The sequence below is a fragment of the Bacillus rossius genome, chromosome 1 (genome assembly GCF_032445375.1).
Source record: "Bacillus rossius redtenbacheri isolate Brsri chromosome 1, Brsri_v3, whole genome shotgun sequence".
Lineage (NCBI taxonomy): Eukaryota > Metazoa > Arthropoda > Insecta > Phasmatodea > Bacillidae > Bacillus > Bacillus rossius.
In genome coordinates this window covers 222,634,052-222,657,961 of record NC_086330.1, presented here as the reverse complement: position 1 = coordinate 222,657,961, position 23,910 = coordinate 222,634,052, and the positions used below count along the sequence as shown (strand labels likewise).

Genomic DNA, 23,910 nt, shown 5'->3' with positions numbered 1-23,910 from the left:
ATGATGTTCGTCAGAAATATGGGCGGAAGTCATGTGTGTAGTGTAGAAGTTCTATGTTGCGAAGTCTCCTTGCCTAAAGTAGCAAAATATTATCTTTGCATTTAAATTTCAATTGAGCAAAGAAAAAGAGATGTGATTTTAACTCAAAACATAATCTATCAGTATACTCGCTTAACTTATGAATTTAATAAAGAATAGCTAAAGGGTATTTTAGTTACCCTCATATCTTACAATAACATGGAATACAATTTATTGATTCAACTCAAAATGTATCAATGAGTATAGGTTCTTTACATGTGAATTTTAATATTTTCTTTTCTTTAAATAGTCTCTTTTAAAATATAAATTTGATTACTTATGTGATTCATAGTGAGATAGTGACGTGTTTAGATCGTGGGACAGTAGGTCTGGTAAAAGAAAGACGTGCAGCGACACAGTGGCGCTGAAATGATAAGACAACAATTTATCACATCCTGTGTAAGAGAGAGGGACAGACGTTGGCCATGGACTGGGGAATTCCAGAATTGTGAATGAGATTAGAAAGAGACAGAGCTGAGATATTTGACAGAACTGAGGGAAGGTCCATTGAGCAGAAAATCACCAAATAGTTGCTGTAAGAATAGTATGTGTAGTCAATAGTAAAGCAGTATTTTGGGAAGTCCCAGGTGAGTAAATTTTTCTGTAAACTGTGTGATGTGTAGAGACAGGTGTTTTCGGTGAAAAAATTTGCACAATTTCTTTACTTTTTACGAGATGATTTCGGTATATTATTCTCTATTTTATCAGTAGTTTGGTCAAAAAATTGGTTGATTTTGAAACTGCAATATGAGGTTTATAAATATAATTTCTACTTGAATGTGTTTAATATGTCATTTAAGAGTAGAACTACACAGTTTCATACAAAACTTTACCAAATATTTGCACAGAACAAGCAACAATTCAACAACTATGCAGAGCAAACAAAACAAATCTGTAGATAGCACACATCAAAAATGAAATGAAGGTAAAGTAGGCCAAGCAAAATATTTTGAAACAAAATACTACACATAAATAGGACAAAGACAGACAGTATTCCTTCAAGTGACAAAATGAATTTGAACATACACTTAGTCGGACATTGCCAAAGTTAACATCAGTTCCATGTTATCCGCACGAAGGTTTGTCCTTCTGTCAGACATGATGTTGTTATAAATTGAAAAAGACCTTTCTGAGTCAACATTGTTGGCAGGTATCCACAATGCCTTTACGGCAGCATCAATAATTTTACTATGCTTGGACTTTAACAATAAAAGAATTGCAACAGGATCAACATCCTTACCTGACTTGCACAAACTTGAAGCCTGTTCTCTGAATACAAAATATGGCACAATTAGTTCTGTTGTTGCAATATCCTTGAGCATAGGTATATTTTTTACTAAAAGACAAACATCAACTTTTTACACTACATTTCATAATGTTTCTATGGTCAAACAGCTGACCAAAAGATGAAAAGAAATCTTTTGCACTATCAGAATCTATCAGCTGGTTCAGTTTGCATAAACTTTTTTCGCTTACAGATTTAAACAAACCTGTAAGTTGTGTCTGACTGTGTTTTGGAAGTTTGGAAAGTGCAGCAGATGTTTTTTCAAAGAAAAAGCCATCATTAAGCAAGACAAAACTCTTAGATAAGTCATTCAATTTCGAATTGAGTGTGTGTGCCATTGAAATTTTACTACTTTCTAGTGTTAACAGTAAGTTGCAGCACTGTGCACAGTGTTCAACAAGCATTACAGCTTGACAGTGTATTTTGTTGACTTCACACGAAGCCAAAGCCTTGAAATAATTGATTGCAACACTTTCTTCTTCCACACTTACAACAAAGCCAACAATGTCATGTAAAAATTCACACAAATACTCTACGCTCTTGAACCAAGAGTTCCATCTGGTTATTACCGGGATGGGGAAAAGTTTAGGTTTGCAACTTTCATCGTTCACATACTTTTCAGTCAAAAATTGCATGTATGCATGCTTTCTTTTCCGTGTGTTCAAAAACAAGTGTTTGGTTTGTATGACACAGTTGTTCAAATCACTTAACTGTATGGCCCAAATATTTCCTACCAAGTTCAGTTTTTGAGCCCAGCACTGCGTATGAACCAGATCTTCAGACACCAAGATTCTGATGGCATTGATGCACTTTCCCATATATATCTGGCAGAATCTGAAGTTATCGAAACAATGTTCCCATAATGAATCCCTAACTTATGAACAACGCCTACAATTGCCTGAGAGCATTCAGTAGCATTTGCATTTGCTAGAACTTTAACACCACCAACTAAAAGTTTTTGAACAGACACATCCCCACAGCCAAGCACTTTTATTAGGACTACGAACACACACTGTCCCTTTCTATCTGACGTTTCATCGCAGAGAATGGAAACTCTCTGATCCTTAACAGCTTCTTTCAACCTCTGTTCCTCCTCACTAATAACCACTGGAACATAGCCTTTCCGTGTTCTACTGGCAGACGGCAAGTCCCCAGCACCTTAAAAAAAAAATAAAAAATAGTGGTGGATGATTAAAATGTGTTGTAAAATTTTTACTGTAACATAATTATTATTATCATTATTATTAATTATATTATTATACAAACCACAAAAATAAATACTTTTCTAGACCTATGTATGCCTTTTAATCTCTGTAACCTGTAAGGCCTGCCACAATTCTGAGTAGGATAATTCACAAGATCTTATTGCACAATTTATACAAAAAATTTTGTCTTCATTGTTCAGGTTTAAAAAAATGCATATATTTACTAGGCCTAAACATGTTACAAAGCACAGTACTGAAAACTTTTAAAAAATTTACTGACAAAAAAAAGCTCATGTCCTAACTTAAAAACAAATAAGTTACATCTATTTTTACCTGTGGCTAGGTTATATCAACTTTTCCCAATAAGTGCTGTAAAAAACACGACTCGCAGCTATATGAATATTTCAAGAGTAGGTAGGCCTAGCAAAATTTATTATCGTAACGTTCTGTTTATCTGCTTAAGAATGCATAAAACTGTTAAAATATTGTACGCTTTAGCACCTACCTGCAATGTACTTGTGCATCCATTGACGAAGTTTCGCATCAACCAGTTTTTCAATCGGGATGTTCGGTTCGATAAAAGCTCGAGTTGTTGACATAATGAACTCATTCTTGTCAAATTTTGCTTTTTTTGCTCTCAACAAGACTGATTCCAGCGAAACTTGCCTATTTGCACCGGATTGTTTACTTTCCTTGTTTTTGTTATGTGAGGCACTGTTTTTTATGTTTCAAGCACGTGTCTTTCCGTTGCCACTCTATTCTATCGTTGCAGTACTTGCACATGAGAATTTTTTGCACTTTGTCAAACTCCGCCGCCCTGTCAAATACTGTCACAACCATTTTAAAATCAACGTTTTACAAAAAGAAACAGAGCAAAAACGTTTGATTACATCCACGCCATTTTAACAAACTGTGGCGAGTGGCGACTCTGGTGAGGCGATAGCGCGACACGAATACGACTTCCTAGACTATCGAAAGTCGTTAACTATCGATTATAATCGACTGCTGTTATCAAGTCATCAAAATACGGACGTTTAGCTATTTTCAGTGTGTTTTTTCTTAATTTTACGTGATTTCTCTAAGTAATTGATAATTTCGCATTTTTAAGTTTATGTATGTTAATTTCGTTAATATTTCGCGAAAAACACCTGTCTCTAGTGATGTGCTTTGTTTCGTTCAGTCGTTCAAGTACTATGCCGAAAGGACGTGCAGGGCAGTGGCTCACAATTAACATACTATGAGATTTTATGGTTGGATAATTTCACATCTGGGTGCCGGGGCCATGCCACATTTAAATATCAACCTTCATTTTACATCAATTTTCGGACATCTCATTTTGGATTTCTGGACCTCATACGTGCGGCGTAGGCCTGGGTGGTTAGCTGGTCCAACAGGATTTATTTCGCATGTATCTTCGTACCTAGATGACGGAGTCGCTAGGGATATTATTTCGTGAAGGCACAGAACAGTTAGTATCGAACGAGAAGTGAGTTTTTTCTACTGGACCTATTTGGTAAGTTTGTCTTCATAAGAAGAAGAAATAAAAAGATTTTGTGGTACTCTTTTACTTAAATTCTGAGAGTAATAGTCATCAAATAATTACATAACTATTAACTAATTTTCACATCCTAATACCTGCAACAGCTGTCAAGGTATATTTTCAAGTGTTTTTGGTTGTACAAAGAACAGTCGTCATCGTAGCCGGGCATGATTGTGACGTGTAACAATGTTGGTCGAAACTTGTTCCTATCTCTCGTCTTGTTTGAATTCGCAATTGTCCTAGTTGTAGTTGATAAGAAGTTGGATTTGCACTTTCATCTTCACTCTTATAGGTTATAAGGGGGAGGGTTTTTGTTTATTTGTTGTTGTGCATTTACACAATTATTTGATCAAGATAGTTTTCAGATATCTGAGCTTGATGATAATGTCTTGGAATACATTAACATTTAGTATGAAAAAAAAATTGCCAAGTTCTTTTATTTGAGATATATTTGATTTAGTTTTGTGTTTTCATGCATTTAATATTCCTTGCTGTCTGGCAATTTAGGCAAATTTGGTTAGGGGTCTCATTTCTCTTCAAAATTTATGTTGGTTGATAATTGTCTTGATGACTGATTATAGTGTTTAACAATCTAATGGCAGTTTTTCACAATGAGAAAATACCCTTTCCTCAAGGGATGTATCTTGGGTTGATTATTGTGTGATTATGACTTGCTTTTTGATAAAGGTCTCTTGGGGTGGGGAGTATGGCTTTGCTGGTCAAGACTGTATGTAATTTATTTTAATAAATTCTTGTCTGTATTAACATAAACTTTTATTTATTATATATAGCTGGAAGTGGTTCCCACATTGTCAAAGTTTTTGTGATTGCTGCTTGACACTATGGTGACTCTGCTCTTAAAATAATAATTGTACATTCAAGTTTAACTCTCTCTGGAGGAGGGGTTTTAGGAAGAAAGAAGTGACTGACAACATTATGATGTCACACCTGATGATGCTTTTTTTTTTACTGGATGTATTCACTGAAATCAGTCACTGAGAACAGGCTAGATGTTGATACTGCAATATGTGCAAGGAAAGACAGTTCTTCAGTCTTTGCTTGCCAATGCAAGTTGTGAGCTTATGTCTGCTTAAGTTTGTATGTTTTTGGTTTCAAACATTTGAAGGTGGTTGGTTCATGTCTAATTAACGGGTATTAGGAATGTCGTCATGGTAGTTGGCATTGATAAGTTAGGAGTAACAGCTGCTCCTAGATTTACTGGTAGAGGTAATTTTTACTTGTATTTTATTGTAATACCAGCGAATGCCTGGCATGCATTGCAATGCACCATTCAATGTTTTTGTAATTTGTTTGAAGTAGGTACACACATATACTATGTATCTCTCTATCCCTCTCTAATTCTCTATCTCTCTTTCAATATCTCTATGTATCTATACCTCTCTATCTGTATTTATCTCTCTTTATATCTATTTAATCTGTCAAACACCATCTGTATCTCCCACTATCTTTCTATATCTATCTATCTCTTTCTATCTCCCTATCTCTCTTTTATGTTTTATTTGGTTCAATTTTGTCATTAATTTGTACTCATACACAGAAAACACTTAAACTGTCACTAAACTATGTGAAATACACACTTTTGCGGAAACAATTCACGCGCCACCTATTGTAAAATGTTTGTACTAATTAAAAAACCTTCGCGGGTATTTGGATAACAACTCATTAAAGTTTCATCGCAATTGGGTGAATGGTACAGAAATGCATACATGACAAACAAACAGACAATAATTTTTATACATAAATTGATGAGCCTTTATACAGCTATGATTTGTTTTGCTATCCAATTGCTAACCAGTTGACTTCAACTTCCAGACACCCACTCCATAGACAAATATCTCCATGGATACGACCATAGGAAAGAGGAACTGTCATAAAATGTTTTCTGGTAACTATCTGATAGGACTCACACACCATCTTTTATACGTTATCTCACCTTCGTCATGTTTCATAAGTAAAATGTGCAACATTTCATAGAGATAGGGTGAACAATGCATTAACAATGAAATGGTAAAATATCAAGAATAATTAAGTTCTGCTTAAGGATTGGCTTTATCGAAATCTCACCTAGAAAGTGACCTTTCTCATGTTTCAAAGGTCAAGTGCACAAAGTGTCATCACAATAGGGTGAATGGTTTAGGAACAAATAAGGGACAAGCAAACAAACATTAATTTTTATATATAGATTTAATGTTGCAGTTATTTTCATGGTTTGCATCACATATGTCCGTCCCCCCCCCCCCCTCCCACACTCTTTCCCAAGTGTGTTTTCTTTTTAAAGTGTTTATAATAGTGTAGTATCTAATACTTTTTGGCAAATGTATGTTTCCAAGAGGTTTCGCTGTGCATTTATCACTTTTCAATAATGTATTTTTGTTTGTTTCTTGAGATAGAATTTAAAATTTCACGCAGGTATTTTTCTCCTTTTTATTTGTGACTGTTTTCGGAGGGTGTGGTTATCTTTCACTCTTTTTTGTCTCTTAGATGATTTTCAACATGTCCAATTAGTACTGGTGAATATCCTGCCTCCTACCTGCCCTTTACCCCTCCCCTTATCTTCATTCTTGTAATTTTATGGTCTCGTTATGCTCCAAGTCTCATCACCTTTCTTTAGAATCTTCACTATTTAGCCTCAGTTTTTTTTAATTTTTAGGGCAAATTTTTTAGAGCATTCCTTTTTATTTCCCGTATTCAGAGAATACCCTCAAAGTGTATTTAATGTAATATTTTTCTACCTTTGCATAGTTAGTAATAGTGGTTTCCTATGCCGTTCTTGTCCCCCTCCTCCCACTTGTAACGTTCTTTGTCTGTCGTGCATTTCAACCGGTTCTCCACTCTTAACCTTTAAGTCTAGGTTATATTTCCTTTCTATTCTGAACATATATATATATATGTGTGTGTGTGTGTGTGTATGTAAATCATCTTGGTTTTAATTTTTAGGTTTGTAAATGTGTATACAGTAGAATCCCGATTATCCGTGTTAATGAAGGGGACGAGTGAGTCGGATAATCGAAAATCGCGGTTAGCCGAGTCATGCTTGCCTCAGCCATCTGTGGACATTGGGAGATTACATATACATAAATATACACATGCTTTGTGTGCGTGTGCGTTGTTGACATAGAAGCGGGCTGCTTAGTGCTGGACAGCAGTGGTTTTTAAGTCTTTCGTGTGCGGAGACATGGGCACGCGAGTCGTTTTTGTACCGAGGTGTGTGGCTAGCCGCCCGGCCAGTCCGAGGGCCCAAGACAGCTGATAGCTGCCAAGGTCACGCATTCTTTTCATCGCTCGTAAGCGACGCTGCCACGCTTCGCTCATTGCTCTGTTGTCAGTAGAGGTGTAAAGTAACGAAAAAAAGCGTACCCGTATTTATTCGTTACTATAACAATTAGTTCTCGTTACTATCGTATCGTTACGTTACTCGTTACTTCTGATACCGCATAACATGCTATGTTATGTTACAGCAACGAATCGAGTCGTATTGCATACGCGTACTGTATGACATCTCGTAAATAATTAATCGTATATAAACAATTGACAATATTTGATAATTAACTATTTTGTTAACCAAGAAACAATTAAATCTCATTAGAGTGGCTTTATTACGTATATTATCTCTGTTAAGATAAGAACAAAAAAACGTGAAAATAAGTGACAGTAAAAAAACAAAAAAACATACATATTTCTAATTTGTAAAAAATACTTTCTTACGTTGTTTCTGTTCCAATCTCAAACTTTGTCTACACACACAATACCTTTAATAAACAGTAAAAAACTTGGACGACGAATTTCCAAACTATACTTTACTTAATAAACAAACATCGTTCTTTGTAACGTACGTTTTTAAATTCATCGAATAAGCGCGCGCATGCGTAAGACATACGAAAAATGCGAGTAACGAAATGCATTCGTGTGTAACGATTCGTTACTCGGTACTATATGGCGCACCCGTTACTCAGTACCGAATACATACGGTTTGCTACAGCTCTAGTTGTCAGTAACACCATCGGGCTGGTTATTGTTTTACAGAATGACTGCCTTTAAAATTCTTTTCGAAATAAGATTTTTCATACCAGTGCATTGAGACTTGATTTCATGGTTTTGAAACGGTGTCTCTGTCTCGTATAATTCACGGTGTTTTTGTCCCTCTTTATTTATATGAATTTTAAATTTTAGATTTTTTTATTTTTTAGCTTGCTGAACGTGGACTTGGTGCAAAAACGGCCTATTATGACATAGGGTTGCAGATGGGTCGGAAATCTTATAATGACCACCTCTTTATTATGACCCTAATCTCGGGAACCGTGAGGGGTCGTTATATCTATTCTCCGTTCACTCTTAGCTGAGTTTTGAAATAAACAAACACCGTCGTATCACTGGACCACGTCAGCAAGTGATAGGCTGAATTTATCTTGCGTGCCAAGCACTAGTTGCAACCCACACACTTCAGTACAGTCGGTGCTAATAAAATAACGGAGAAGTAAGCTTGATGGACATAAATCGCGGTTAATCCGCGAATCGGATGATCGAGTTGCGGATAATCGGGGTTCTACTGTATTATTCCTAATGAAATTTAGAGTTCATTGAATACCCTCATTGTATAGTTTATTTTATTATTATCCATTTAATATTTATTAATTATGTAAAGTTTAAAAACATATTAATATTATATGTAACTTTATTCACTTTGCATGTTTTTTAAATGTGGTATACCTTGTTGGGGACCATGTATTTTTCGTTTGTAAATTATTTAATTAAATTTCATGTTCCCATTTTTAAATAATGCTTATTTTGGTTGTATACTACATAGTTGTCCTAATTTAGTGGAAGTGTGTGCACAAAGTCTCTCTTAGTTGTGTTTGCCTTGGGGTGAGAAGCTGTGAATACACTTTTAAGCCTGTAACTATGTGTGCATAGCACTAGCTAGATGAAAATGATTGGAAGGTGTCTGTACTTGGGAACGATGGGTGTTATTGCTCAAGTCTGAATCTAATATTTTCTTTTCTAAATATTCATGCTATAATCATTGAAAGTGTTCAAGTTTTAATTTTGCGGCATTGATAGCAAAATACACCCAAATAATTTATTTGCTGCTAAATTATCTAGAGCAATATATTTTTAATTATTACAACACATTTATTCTTTGACACAGAATGGGCAGTGTACAAAAGTACACAAATTTCATTACTGCAAAATGTTTTTTTTTTTTTAAATAATTGTATTATTATTATTATTGTTGTTGTTGTTGTTGTTGTTGTTGTTGTTATTATTATTATTTGTTTTCAGAAATATAATTGGGGGTGTATAGAGGCACAAACATCTTTATTGTAAAATATTACTTTACAGCACCAATAGTTTAAAATAAACACTTTATTTTTCGCCCTGTCTTTAGTTTATAAAGGTACAGTACACTCCCTATTTAACGCGGTTGTCGGGGGACATAACTTTTACCCGCGTTGTTGCATAACAGCGATGTTTCGATGTGACCAAGGTCAAAAGGCATAAAACACCGCCTGTGTTCTAATAGGTCGGCAAGCACGCACAGTATAGACGGCCCGCCTTTGTGCGGACTTTGCATCCGCAGTTTTCACTAAACGCGGGTGAAAAAATAAAAATAATAAATTGTAAATATAAATATTAAATGTTAAATTTTATTTTTTATTTTTCTGCATGCCGCGCACAGTTTGTCGCACGGCCTACGAGCGCGCCACACGCCGCCATACACACGTGCGGCACACAAGCTGCTGCCAGTCTCGTGGTGTCAGCCACAGTATCTGCTTCGTCTGAGTGTCCGTAACAAAGTAAGTGCAGTGTGTGCGGTTACACACGATTTTGTGGTCAAAGTCTTCTAAATAGAAAGGTCATAGTAATACTTCAAACCGAATATGAATCGCAAAGTACCTAGTTTGATTGACAAAATAAAAATTCTAGATTTACGTACTTACAAATAGCGTGTCTTTTGCAGAAGTATGCAGCAGATACGTGAAAAACTATTCTAGCATTCGTACAATATAAAATAAAGAATCGTCTATCGTGTAAAGTGGTTAAACTTTGTTATCCATGCTTACAGTAAATTATAAATGGTCACATGTGGGATACAAAAATTGCGCCAAAATAATTTTAGCGCAATCAGTGGCGCCGTATTAAAAAGTCTGTTAAACGTTGTCTTTACTTATTCCATCAAACGCTTTGTCGAGTTGCTGAGTGTGTGTGGCTCGGATCGGCAAGTGTTATATTCCCCAGCCTCTGGTTAAAGGTCGGGAGGCCGCTACACATAAACATATCCGGGGCTTGTTTACTACCTCACGGCAAAAGTGGTACAGTATGGTTCACGTAAGTATTGGACCACTGAGAATTCCTCGGCAAAGATTAAAATTACGCTAGCTGATTTACTTTATTATTTAATGTTAAAACATTATACCAAAGTAAAAAGATGAACGTGTATAATACAACGAATAATATTACGTCTGTAGGTTCAAGTTGTAACAAAACATTTATATGTCTCCGCTTGTCAACACACGTGACCACGAGAAGTGTGCAGACGGAAATGAGTGAACTACTCAAGGTCACCAGACTTCCCCCCTTTCGGCTTAATCGCCCCTCTCATCACTGGCGCTTATATTCCACTCCTCCCGTCTACCGCTCTACCCGGGTGTCTTGGTCGCATATTCTCGGCTCGCCTCTCCCCTCCAAGCGCTTGCCGTCAACCAAACCTATCCAAAATCAATCCCCAGCCGAGTCACGCTGGATAATGTCGCTGGACGGTAGGCTTTATCGGGTCCCCTGTCCGATGCTTTATTTGTGGGTTAAAAAAAATGTTAAGAACTAATGTTTCAGAAAATAACACTGGTCTGGATTGGATCATAATTTGAAAACACTACAAGATAGAGGAATAATGTACGGAGATATCTTGTTTAAAATTTCACTGCGGACATTTTCTACGCCTAGGCTTTTTTCTGCCCGATGCTTAGTTTGTGAGTTACAACGCAAAATTATCCTAATCGGCTGTCAATCATTTATTCCATTATTATTACAGTAGAAACTCGTTAATCCGTGACGCGCTAATTCGGGAATCGGATAATCCGGGACGATTTAAAAGTGCAGAAAAAAAAAGAGAAGTAAAAATTGTCAGCGCTTAAAATTAACGTCACGCGGGCCGGCGGCCGGCAAACACTACAAGCCATCGCGTGGACCGCCAAACTCTGCAACGCTGTTTGTACCGACCCTTTGTGTCGCCCCCCTTTCAGCTGTCACATTTGTCACTCTTTAAACTTGAGGGGGGTGTCCTGACTTCTGCTTCCCGTCTCCCTTTGTTTGTTTCCACCCGCCAACGCACGGCAGGCGCCTGGCGAGTGACGTGTCTGGCTGGCATTCGGCTGTACAAGGGCGAGGGGGGAGGGTGAAAGGTCAGCACGATCTTAACTTTCTCTCTTCGGCTGTTGTAAATGACCCTGAACTAATGGCTAGGCAGTGCCGTATTTTTTTAAGCCGAGACTAATTCGAAGACGGTCTTTACCGTGAACGGATTATCCGGGTTTATTACTTTTTTTTTTACAGGATTTTAATTAGCCGGGCATCGGCGGGTCCCAATTAACACGAATAATGGAGAGTTTACTATTTTTTATCCATCTGCTGCCATGGCGCAGTAAGCCTCGGTATATGTTACGTCACATGACCTTGGCCTTAACCCAGCTGCACGCCGGTATCTGAGAAGCTTGACAAGACCTTCCGGGCTTTAATCGCTAGTCCGTGAAATTCGGTAATCCGTGATTATCTCGGTCCCGACCATCACGAATTAACGAGGTTCTACTGTGTTATTATTATTATTATTAATTTCTGATTGGGGGACATGGTTTGACCCGCGATATACCCGATTCCGCGATCTATCGGGGCGCGGTATACCGGGAGTTTACTGTATATACATTTTGTTTTGAACGTACAATTGTTTACTCTTTAACCACTCCATGCTGAGACTATCAGTGTGACAACATAACACTTATAGGAGAAAATTTTATAATAGTTTAATATTTTCACTTTTTGTGGTACATAGGGGTTTATGCAATCTTAAGACCTTCATGCTCCTGCCCCTCCAGCCAATCACAGCACTACTTACCCAGGTCCCAGAGGGAACTAGTCTGAATTGGACAAGCATCCTAATATGCTGCTGTAGACAACACCCCTCAAAGCGTGAAGTCCCTTGAATGACTACACAGTGTTATGAGAAGGGAGTGGGGATTGGCCTTAGGTCGAGGGAGCGGATGGAAGCTCTCCCAATGCATTCTCTGTAATCTCTGGAGGTATTTGGGGCGTCCACACGTGCTTTATATTGACTACAATAAGGGTAGGGTGGTGGAGTGTTGGAAAAAATTTGTATTCGTTATTGTCTCATATTCTTGACTTAATGCATCATATGCTGGGTAGAAAATTATAATTTATGTCTATTTATAAACTTTTAAAACATCTGTAATAAATCTTATTTAGGCACTTTACATGACAAAAGTAATATTTTTTTGATTTCTAAACTTACAGACACATAATTTGCTTTTCATTTAAAATTATTTCATACAACATTTATATTAACAAATATATATTTACCTTCATAACATCTTTTATCACCTAAGAGATCTCCGTCAATTTAAGTATTCGTTGAAATTGAAACGGACACGTCATTTTCATTTTCGCTGGGAATGCTCTTAACTGCCTGTCCTCGAGAGCAAATACCAAGTGCTATGTTTCATCCGAGGACAGGTAGCAGCTCTGCCGAAGCTTGTGATTACGTTCGAAGTCGGTCTCTGCAGGTTTATATAAAATAGAAACCATATTGATATTATGATTTTAGATAAGATAAATAAATTACAAGTGAAATATTTTTTAAAAGGTCTCATGTATCAGGTTGTAAAATGATAAGTTGCACTCCACTGTACATTGCGTGAGTTGTTTCAGTGAGTGAAAGAGTTGGTAAAGCTTCAGGTAAATGACCTGTGCTTTGTATGTTGCAGGTGCTAGCCCAGGCAACGGAAATACTTTTCATGAGAATCGACGCCATGAACGTTGCTTGCTTTGATAGGTGAGTATGTCAGTTTACTTTCTGTATTAATAAGCTCAACAATGAAGTTAAGTCAAGCATTCACTACAACAAAAACTGTATTGCTTGTGACTGCAGTGTTATTATGGAGCAAGTGGTAACATTGCAAGACCCCTGCCCTCCCCAGCTTTGCAGAATAATTTTATGCTCTGCAATGCAGTAAATCAGCTGATTATGTGGTTTCAAGTCATAGTGATCTGGCTTTAATACTTCAAGGTTATCACTCTTTATAATTTTTTATTTAGTAAACTGAGCATGGAATAAAATTTTAAGCTATTTTGCACCTTTGCTCACGCTCAATACCATAACTCAACAACCACAATGAGCACTAGCTTGAAAATTTATTTTTACATACACATTAGCATTAGGTAACTATATTTGAAAAATTTAAAGGGTGTTTTTTGTGGTTTTTAAATTATTAAATTTGTATTACTGAGGTATGTAATAATGCCCAAATCCAAAGTAATTGCCACATAAAAAAAATTTAAAAAAATTGGATTTAAATTGGGTTTACCAATAATATGCTAAATACAAATCTCACTTTTTTTTTGGCAAAGAAACTTACCAAAGTAACTTCGTACTGGGTCCAGATAATGCTACTTAGTGTTTATAGACTATATGCTCATCTCACTACTCTGTCATATTGTATGCCAATTCTTCAATAATTTTCTGTTCATCGGGTTGTATCGTATATGTCCTGCCTGATGATGATGATGATGATGATGATGATGATGATGATGATGATGATGATGATGATGATGATGATGATGATGTTGAAGGAACTTGAACTTCTTTAATACAGTTTTCATAAGGCACCCAGCAGCAGTCATCCTTAAATGGCCAGTGAAATGTTGACGAAGGACCGCAAGGATGCATGAACTGAACTTTAGCATCTCTTTCAACATCTGACACTTCAAGTATATTACCTACCCACCACTTTTGTTCATATTTAACTGCAAAATATTTCTCTGGAAGAATATTCATCACTTCTGCATGTTTTTGTACACCAACTACTGCTGTAAAAGATTTTTCAGAAACAGCAACTCGTTTAACAATCAAAGTTTTTTCATCAGTAGGTTTGAAGTAATGATTTTCTCTAGTGCCTGTAATGAATGTTGCATTTGCATATCGTTCGATAATAAATTTCTCATTATACTCTATTTCAACCACAGATGTGTAAAAAACTTCAATTCCTTTTATATTTTCTTTAGCAAATTTGAATAAATCCTCAGAGTTTAAAATTTGTCTGTCAACAGTTCTCTGAAGACTGGCTCTTGTAGCCAGTCATTTGATTGTACCACCCACTCCATCACGTGCATTTTTGCCATGGCTGGTGGCAAAGAAGCTCCACTCAGCAGATAGACCGTCCATGGTCTTCTTGATGGAAACACAGGTTAATAAAATTTTTATAGTTTTTGTACTGTGCAGCACTACCATCACTGAAGTAAAATACATGACTCAAATGTGGTAGTTCTCTTCGTAAGTGCTGTAATAATGACTTTTGGAAAGTGAAAAATGCTGTGGTGTCATGCTTAAAGCAGTCATTTATGAAGCAGAAACAATTTTGACTTCGACATCATCACTATCAGTACACTAGAACCTCGATAATCCGAGCTGGATGGGACCGGGGCCAACTCGGATTATCAGAACCTCGGATTATTGGAAATACGAATAAAAACACGCAAAATCAATTTCTAATACATATGTCGATGTTTTAATAAAAATAAAATACAAACATATTGAAAGGCAGATTAGAAATATATACATAATTATTATTTTTTAAAATAATATATTATTGTTTTTTGTTTTTTTAATGCTCCTCGCTTCTCAGCTGCTCGTGTGCTCCACTTCTTAAAAAACATTACGTCATTTGGCGTGACGTCATCTTGCTGCTCCACGTATTCGAGTGCCTTTTCTAAACGTAGAAACCCATCTGCATGGCTAATTTTTTTGTTGGTTTCTTCTTCCCCTTGTTCGTCTTTTACGGTGTCCTCATCCCGGTTGTTGACCATTTCAATAATTTTCTCATCTGTCAATTCTTCAATTTCATAACTGTCTAACCACTTCTTAACCTCTTCAGCACTGGATTCCATTTCGCAGCCAGGGATTGCCACCATTAAATTCAATAGAGTCATATTATCACAGTCATCTTCAACTGTTTCTTCTTCTTCACTTTGTGAAACTCTCGGTTTTATAAGTTTTGACCAGGATTTCTGTATAGTTTCCTGTTTAATTTCTGACCACGCATCAACTAACCAATAGATAACGTCTTTTATATTAACTGTTTTTAGCATATCTACTAATGAAATTTCTTCTTCTTGCAAAATATATGTCAGAAGCATGCGTCTGTACTTTTTCTTTATTGTCGCAATGACGCCTTGGTCCATAGGTTGAATGAGGCTAGTCACATTTGGGGGCAGGAAAACAGTTTTAATTTCATCACTTGAAAGCTCTTCTACGTTTGGATGGGATGGAGCGTTGTCAATAACCAACAGTGCTTTTCTCGGTAATTGTCGTTCTTTTAAAAAAGTTTCTACTGAAGGAACAAATTCCTCGAAGAACCAATTTTTAAAAATGGTCGTATTCATCCACGAGTTCTTTTGATTTTTGTATGCGACGGGTAGTGCGTTCATATTTACATTTTTAAAAGCTCTAGGTTTTTTTGATTTTCCTGTCACCAAGGGACGAAGCTTATGTGTCCCAGAGGCATTGGAACATGGCATAACAGTAATTCGTTCCTTGCTCTTTTTATGCCCAGGAGCGGAAATCTCGTCTTTGGATGCTAGACTCTTGTCAGGTAGCATTTTAAAATTTAACCCAGTCTCGTCACAGTTATATAATTGATCATGTGTGTAGCCCCCTTCTTCGATCATGCTTTGAAATTTTTGAACATAGTTTTCAGCACCAGCAGCATCAGCTGAAAGCTTTTCTCCTGTGATATGCAATTGCCGCACATCGTATCTTTTTTTCCATTTATCCAGCCATCCTTTACTGGCATTAAAATTGCTTTCACCTTCTTGTAATTTATTACGAAAATACTGCGCTTTTTCTTGTAATATAGGCCCAGAAAGAGGGACACCTTTTTGCCGCTGTGCTAAAAACCATGAAAACAAAGCTTCACTTGTTTTTTCGTACTCACTTTTTTTCATACGAGATCTGGATGTTGTAGCCTGAGAAAGATTTTTTTGAGTTTGCCATAACGCCAATTTCTGTCTGTTGCGCCTCCAGTCACCCACAGTAACAGCACTCACTCCTAAATCACGCGCAATTGTTTTTAGCGGCTCACCTTTATCAACCCGCGTCAGCGCTTCTAATTTATCACTTAATGATATTTCAGTATGTTTTCTTTTACTCATACTGGTTCGTAATAGAACTGGGACGTAACTACATAGATGTGCTCACGGCGAAGAACTTATGGGAACTAAAAATTGCCCTCTGGAGGGAACGCGGGGAAGTGACGAGGGGGCGGAGGATCTAGGCCGACGGAGAAAAGGGGTTTCCCCCAATGTTCTAAAAATAGATGCTTGCGACTTCTGCAGGGGTGAGCGGCTACCTGCTATGTACAGTCACTTACCCAACTCACCCCATCAGGCCTTCCTCCTCAACGTAGCCCTGGCCGTCCCTACGTGTATGTGTGTTTGCAAAATTCATATTTTTTTCTTTCTCATAACCCCCGAAACTGACTCGGATTATTGGGAACTCGGATTATCGGAGCTCGGATTATCGAGACCCTAGTGTATAATAAACAACAAATGGATGTAAGGTAACTTGAATGTTTTGCCAATGGAAACCTTGTGCAGCATCATGCATAATACAGGTGTAATTTTCTGCAAAGTCAGCTATAATTAGGCAAGAGTTTCTATCTAATTAAATTTTTATTTGCTTTAGGTACCGACTTTGCGACTTGGCTGTGAAATGATGTTTAGTCAAAACCACCAATTTATCTATTAGCAGATCAACAAAATAATCAGCAGACTTTGTCAATGTTTCAAGCGATTCACGGTCAGTGTAAATCCATTGTTTGAAAACAATAATGTCTTTTGTTTCAAAAATTTCTAATTGTATAAGGTACTCACGAAGTACTGACACATTTGGACAATTAGGACATGTGTGAAGCATGCATTCTACTGAATGCCAATACCAATTTATGCAGGAGCTCTTGATATGGTATGTTTAAATGAATACTCTGCATCATTAATTTCACATTTTGGTCATAGGTACACACACACACTGAATGAATACCACGACTGCTTACAGTTACACATTCTTTTGGACGCAATTCACAAAACTTAGTAAAACCTATTTTATCATTAGGGTTTTGTTCTTTAAAAGACAAATAAACATCTTTTAAATTATGCAAAATTAGCCTTTTTGTTTTCAATTCTCTTTTTCCATGTTCACTTGGTACAGACACACAGTCTTTTGTGTTGGAAGAAACTCTACTTATCTCATCGTCATAGTAGAAATCTTTCACCTTCTTTACTATCTTTTCACTTAGACGATGACCTTTCCTTTTGTCTATACTACCTAAAATTCCATAATTCTCTAGAACATTTCTAGCCTTTTTTTTTTACCATATATTCAGTTGTGTCAAAAAAAATGAACAGTTTGTTAAATATTCCAAGATTGCGGGACAAGTGTCAGTATTTGAAGTTTTTCAATAATTTCACATGTTTTAAATTTTTCTCTTAATCTATCCATGAGGCAACTGCAATCACTACACTGTATGCTTGAATAACTGGCAGTTTTTACAGAGTCTTCAATGGGAAAAGCTTTACTTGATATTTCTGTAAAACTAGCTGATATATGCTGGGCCTTACTTTTCAAGTATGCACTTCTTTCCTCCTGCTTCCTTTTAGTAACTTTTACTGGAGAAGAACCAATTAGTTTAAAACTTTCATTCAGTTTTTCCAGGACCTGAGATAAACTATCGAGCATCTGTCTATGTGATAATTATATTAATTGTTTCTCCAGCTATCTCAAAAATAGAAATTTTTTGTCTCAATAAATAGTAATAATTCTTTGTTATTTAATGCCAGTTCTGGTGTTCCCCAGGGTGGTACGCTGTCACCCCTGCTTTTTAATATTTTCATCAACGATATAATAATAATCCTTAATCACTCAACAGGCTCACTAGTTGCAGATGATCTAAAAATTTATAGGGAAATTATCGCTCTAAATGACTGCTTGTTATTACAAAATTACATTAATTCCTTTAAACAATGGTTTAAAGAATATCTGGTTAAAGTTAATTATAAAAAAAACCAAAATGATAACCTTTTTCAGGAAATATCTACCTATTAAATTTGCTTACACAATAGAAAATAACTTCATCTCTAATTCTCTAAAACATATTTCAAAGATCTTAGTATTTACCTAGATTCAAAATCATTGTTTCACAAACATGTTGACCATGTGTATTCATCTTCACGGAAAATTCTTGCCTTAATTAAATATATTACTTTTTTTTTGCAAATAATTCTGATTCCATTCTCTCTCTTTACTTTGCTCTGATTGTATCAAAATTAGATATTGGCTCCATATTCTGCAACAATATTTCATTGACTGATAGCAATAAACTTGAATCAATTCAAAATAAATTTTTTTATCTAATCAACTCAAAAAATTTTACTTTAACTACTTTAATTTCCCTCTCTGATCAAATAAATTACCTAAATGCTTTATTTGTAAATAATTGCTACTGTTCCTGACAAATAGGTCCCAGAAATTTGCATCTATAAATTCTGATAAAAATTTTTGGGGTGCTGGTTTCTTCACCTAAACTTCTTGCCAGTGAAAAGAAACTTCTTTGACACTATATTTACTTTCACCAAATGCTTTGACAATGGCTCGTCATCATCACTGTCACTACCGTTTTCTGAAGTTTGTTCAGAATTTAATGGCAAATAGTCATCACCAGAAGATGCCAATAAATCATATTCAGAATCTTTTATAACTTTCTTCAGGAAAATGTTAAGAATTTTTTTTTTTACATGTACCTCTACATGAAGTCATGATAACTAACTGAACAAAAATAACAAACGCAGGAAGAAATACTGTTGCCCTGAATGGAGTAAAAAAAAGTTTAGAAAACCTACACACAGTGTCACCTACTATGTAAATGTACTGCAAAATATCCTTTCAGTGCCTGGCGTAAAAGTACAGCCATATATTAGGTGCAGACGAAACAATGCCAGAACATGGTTGACCATGGCACTCCAAGTATCAGCATACAAGTCGGGCATCAAGAAAAGAAATTGTGATAAAGGCAGGCAACTAAAGAAAGTAACATATCATGATATCTATCAGCAAAGCATTCAACCAGGGGCAGATATGCTGCAGGAGAGTTCGGTGCAGCCATCTACCTGGTGTCGAAGGAACTACATAGTGAGGCGGCTGGCACATTGTGTCATAGTAAGCGAAGGGATTAACATGCTTCATGGCAGCTGCCTGGTTGGCGACTGTCTAACGGCAATCTCATCAGCGGCATATATATAACTGACAACAAGACCTAGTTGCCAACCAACTAACAGCAAGCGCATCAGCCACGTTCACGACTGACTACAAGGCATCTGCCTGGTTGACAACCAACAAATGTCAAACACATTAGCCATGAACAGAACTGACTCCAAGGCAGCTGCCTGGTTGAACCAACATATGGCAGACGCAAGAGTTATTGACAAAAATGATTCAAGGCAGCTGCCTTGTTTTGTCATTTACTAAATTTTTCAACATATTAAAAGAGCATTTAGTAAGACTGAACATTACAAATGCAGCACAGATAATAAACCTAGATGAAACTGGCTACTCGTCAAGCATCGGTACTAAAGTTTTAGCAAAGAAAGGCACACTATGTGTCTCACAAATTCATGGAGTCTCAGGTGAACAGACGTTTTCTGTTGTGGAAATAATAGCAGGTAATGGTCATGTATTTATTCCCCCCTTGCAGTATTTACAAAAGTAAATATTTTTATCATTTCTGGTGCTTAAATAGTATTAGCAAAATGGCAAAAGAAAACATTCACATTTTGTCACTGCCAGCTCATTCATCCGATAAAATACAACCACTAGATGCAGCCATTTTTGGACCAGCTAAGAAAGTGTGGATGAATATTAAATGTGGAGTATATCAGATCATCTGAAAAATCAATAAACAAAGAGGTGCCTTCCCAGCAGGATATATTATATTGGCTTTCATGTGGTATTTGGCCGGTAAGTCTAGAAAAAGCCATTGCAAAGTTGCCACCACAAATATATATCAACACACTTACACATAGGCATACTTTAGCAGGAAGAATCGATGCATCAGTGAAAGCTTCGACGCCTGCAGTAGGCCTTGAGGTGAATAATTTGCCAGCAACAGAAGCTGAACCAGTTGAAAACATTGAATTTTCAGTTTCTTGTTACAACTTCCAAGAACAAGAAGAGCAGTTAGGCCTACCATCTCAGAGCCCTGTAACGCACATACCTTTACAAGATGACATAGTTTTGCTGGGAACATCAGGTGTACAGCCAAATAGGCCTACGACTAGCAGCTGTAACAGAAGTCTATATATATCTTCAGGACAAGTTGTTACACGAACAACAATGACTGATAGTAGTTTCCATCAAGTAGATCCATTTCGAAAAGTTATTTCGATGCCCTTACTTCTACCGAACCTAAAACAACTCAAGTGAATGGCTAAGAAAAATATATTGTCATTTAATAATATTGCACTCACATCAGAAGATGTTATGAAACAGATTAAAGAAGCTGAAGACAATATTAAAAAGAAAAAAACTAAGACAATCAAAAGAGGAAAGGAAAAAGGAGGTCCTAAACAAGATAAAGTTACAGATAAAATCAAAGTGTAAAAATGGAAAGGGAAAGTGTTCAAATGCTCATTGAAGAAAAAACAGAAAACTCTTAAGACTGGATAAAAATAAAACCAGGAGGAGGCGTACAAAACTGTGTCAGAGACATCTACTGAAGACGATTATAGTTCCTTCGTATCGGATAGTTCTGACTTCATCCTTAACGACCTAAGCCACGATGAGGATGACAACCCATCCATGAGCATAGTTAAGCAACTGTCACCAAAACTACCAGAATCCAACAACTGCCAGAGCTTAAAACAGGTGATTTTTTGCAGCAATCTATGAAGGAGAGTGATTTTTAGCAACTCGGCAGTGGTATGTGGTGAGGCGAGTCACAGTTATTATCACCTTAGTTTTGCACAGATATAAGGCCAGAACAAATTCATTTGGCCCTAGAAGTGTGATGATATTCTTACCTTAGACGATGACATTTTGTGTGTAATCAATCTACCAATTCCAGTTAGTTCTAGGCACATTGGTCTTACTGAAGTGGACTGCAATAAAGCAAAGACATTATTGTAAACAAGCATTAACAGTTTGGATGTTTATTTTAGAGCTTATATAGGTAGGTTAAAAACATGGCCTACCATTGTATTTTTAAATTATTCTTTTCTTATAAGTACATTTCCTAATTTTAAAGTAATAAATTTAGTTATTTCAGGTACAAAAATAATGATTTTTCTCAAATTTTATAAGTTTATAGTAAAAATTCTGTAAAAGTTAAAAAAAAAAAAAAAAAAAAAAAGGGTTGGTTTTTCTTAATCCAATTCTACTAGTTAGTAACTCATAGCAATATCAATTATTTACTTTAAGTCTTTGATGTGGAGGCCTGCACAATACAAAAATGGTCAGAATTGGCAATTTTTATTATTTACATGTTTTGAAGCCTTAATTTTTAAAAAAAAAATTAAATTATGTTTTCGGTAAAGGTTTTGATTATGTTTTGAGCACAAATTCACCCCACATTTTTAACACGAATCTCAACGGGGTTTACAGCCATACCTCATGGGGTAAATGGGAGATAACTATTATTTATTTTTATTGTGGTAAAACATTTTTTAAATATATTAAACCATCTCAGCGTGATACTGCTGTAGCCATTTTTACAAGGGGAAAGTGTTGATAGTGTGAGCATGATTTATAAAAACTAAATTTTCCACCAATTTAACACCATCCTACCCTAAGTCAGCTTGCTTTTCGGCAACCAATAAACTGCGTAAAAATCATACTTGGCTTCACAACTGACTCTAAAGCATTTGCCTTTTTTTTTACGATAAGTAGCAATACGTCAACTACAGACACAACTGTCTACAAGACAGTTCCTTGGTTTTCTACCAATGAGCAGCACACACAACTGGTTACAAGGGAGCTGCCTGGTTTGCAACCAAACGAATGGCGAACGCATCAGCCACAGACACAACTGACTCCAAGCATCTGCCTGGTTGGTGACCATCTATCGACAAACATATCAGCTAAGTACACAACTGACTCCAAGGCAGTTACTTTTTGGAGTCCTACGAACCGTAAACTCTGTAATCCTAACCACCTGGACTCCACTCCAGATCATATCTTACTTAATTTCATTTTCCGATGGTGATTTGTTGCCATATCAGAATTATATCTGAAAATAATGATAATTTTTTTCGCTTGTTTAATTAATAATAATATTTTTTTTTGCTTCTTTTAGAGAGGTATGATTTCTCACCTTATTTTTGCCATATTTCACTTTTCAATACTACCATTTAATATGTTTACGTAGTTTTTTATTATTTTATTTATCAAACTTGAAAAGAATGTTAAAGGGTGGAAAATAATAGAATGAATGCTAAAATAGATGATTATAACATTAAGACAACATATATTAATAACATAATTTTTTAAAATTTTTATTTGTAATTTAACAAGGGAAATGGGTAGTAAATCCTGAGGGCTGTGTACTTCCTGGAAGCGGATTTATGGAGAAACAGAATATCTCCCTGTTTCGGCTCTCTTATCTGTCCATATCTCTGCACTGCCAGTGGCATAGATACTCTGTGTCTAACATTCAGAGCATTCACACGGTGATCATTTACATTCAAAAGAACCATGATTTATCTAGTACACCTATCCCTCACTTAGCATGACTAATTCGTTCCTAAAAATGCTCGTGTTATTCGAAATCGCGTATTCTGAAGCATTAGTTTCCATAAATAGCAAGGCTAATGTATTTTATGTGTTCCAAAATTGTCTAGGAAAATATACTTTACGTAATATAAATACGTAGAATAAAACTGAACAATAAATATGTCACACCATTAATCTTTATACGCCTCCTATCGCAGTTTGCATGACAAATACGGCACCGCGTAACGGGAGATACGTGGTTATGTACTTTATCGTCAGTCGGCTGGCTGACTTGCCCGCCCGGACGTGACCTTCAACTCACGTCGCGTACCTTTCCAAACCATCCTTTACTGACAGTGAAACCGATATTACTGTCAGGATAATTACATTTTAATTTTTCAAAAATTCAAGTGCTTACCATGTCTTATCGCATAATCGTCGAACAATTTATAATAAGATCAAGTTTCAAAAGTAGTGGTGCGATTTTTATGCGGAAAAAAAATTGTTAGGTCAAGTTATTCATAAAAACATAACCCATTCATAGAAAAGTACGTTTATTAAAAAAAGTAGAGTATAAAAAAGCACCCTGCCAAACAATTTAAATTAATAAGTCATGCAACAAAAACCTTTCATCAAATCTAAATAGAAAAACAAAATCTGTGACCCGAATGCGAGCCTGAACTAACGCATAACTATCGTCGTAGAACACTCACTACGAAAGAGTGCGGGCTATCAAATGAAG

General features: G+C 36.2%; 1 protein-coding gene across 1 annotated transcript in view; it reads left to right on the top strand.

Annotated features, from left to right (window-relative positions):
• Positions 1-23,910, top strand: part of LOC134527317 (nuclear cap-binding protein subunit 1) — a 377,088-nt gene that overhangs the window by 122,198 nt on the left and 230,980 nt on the right. The window contains exon 9 of the mRNA XM_063359877.1: positions 13,123-13,190. Within this exon, the coding sequence (XP_063215947.1) occupies positions 13,123-13,190 (68 nt within the window). The remainder of the gene's footprint in view (positions 1-13,122; positions 13,191-23,910) is intronic.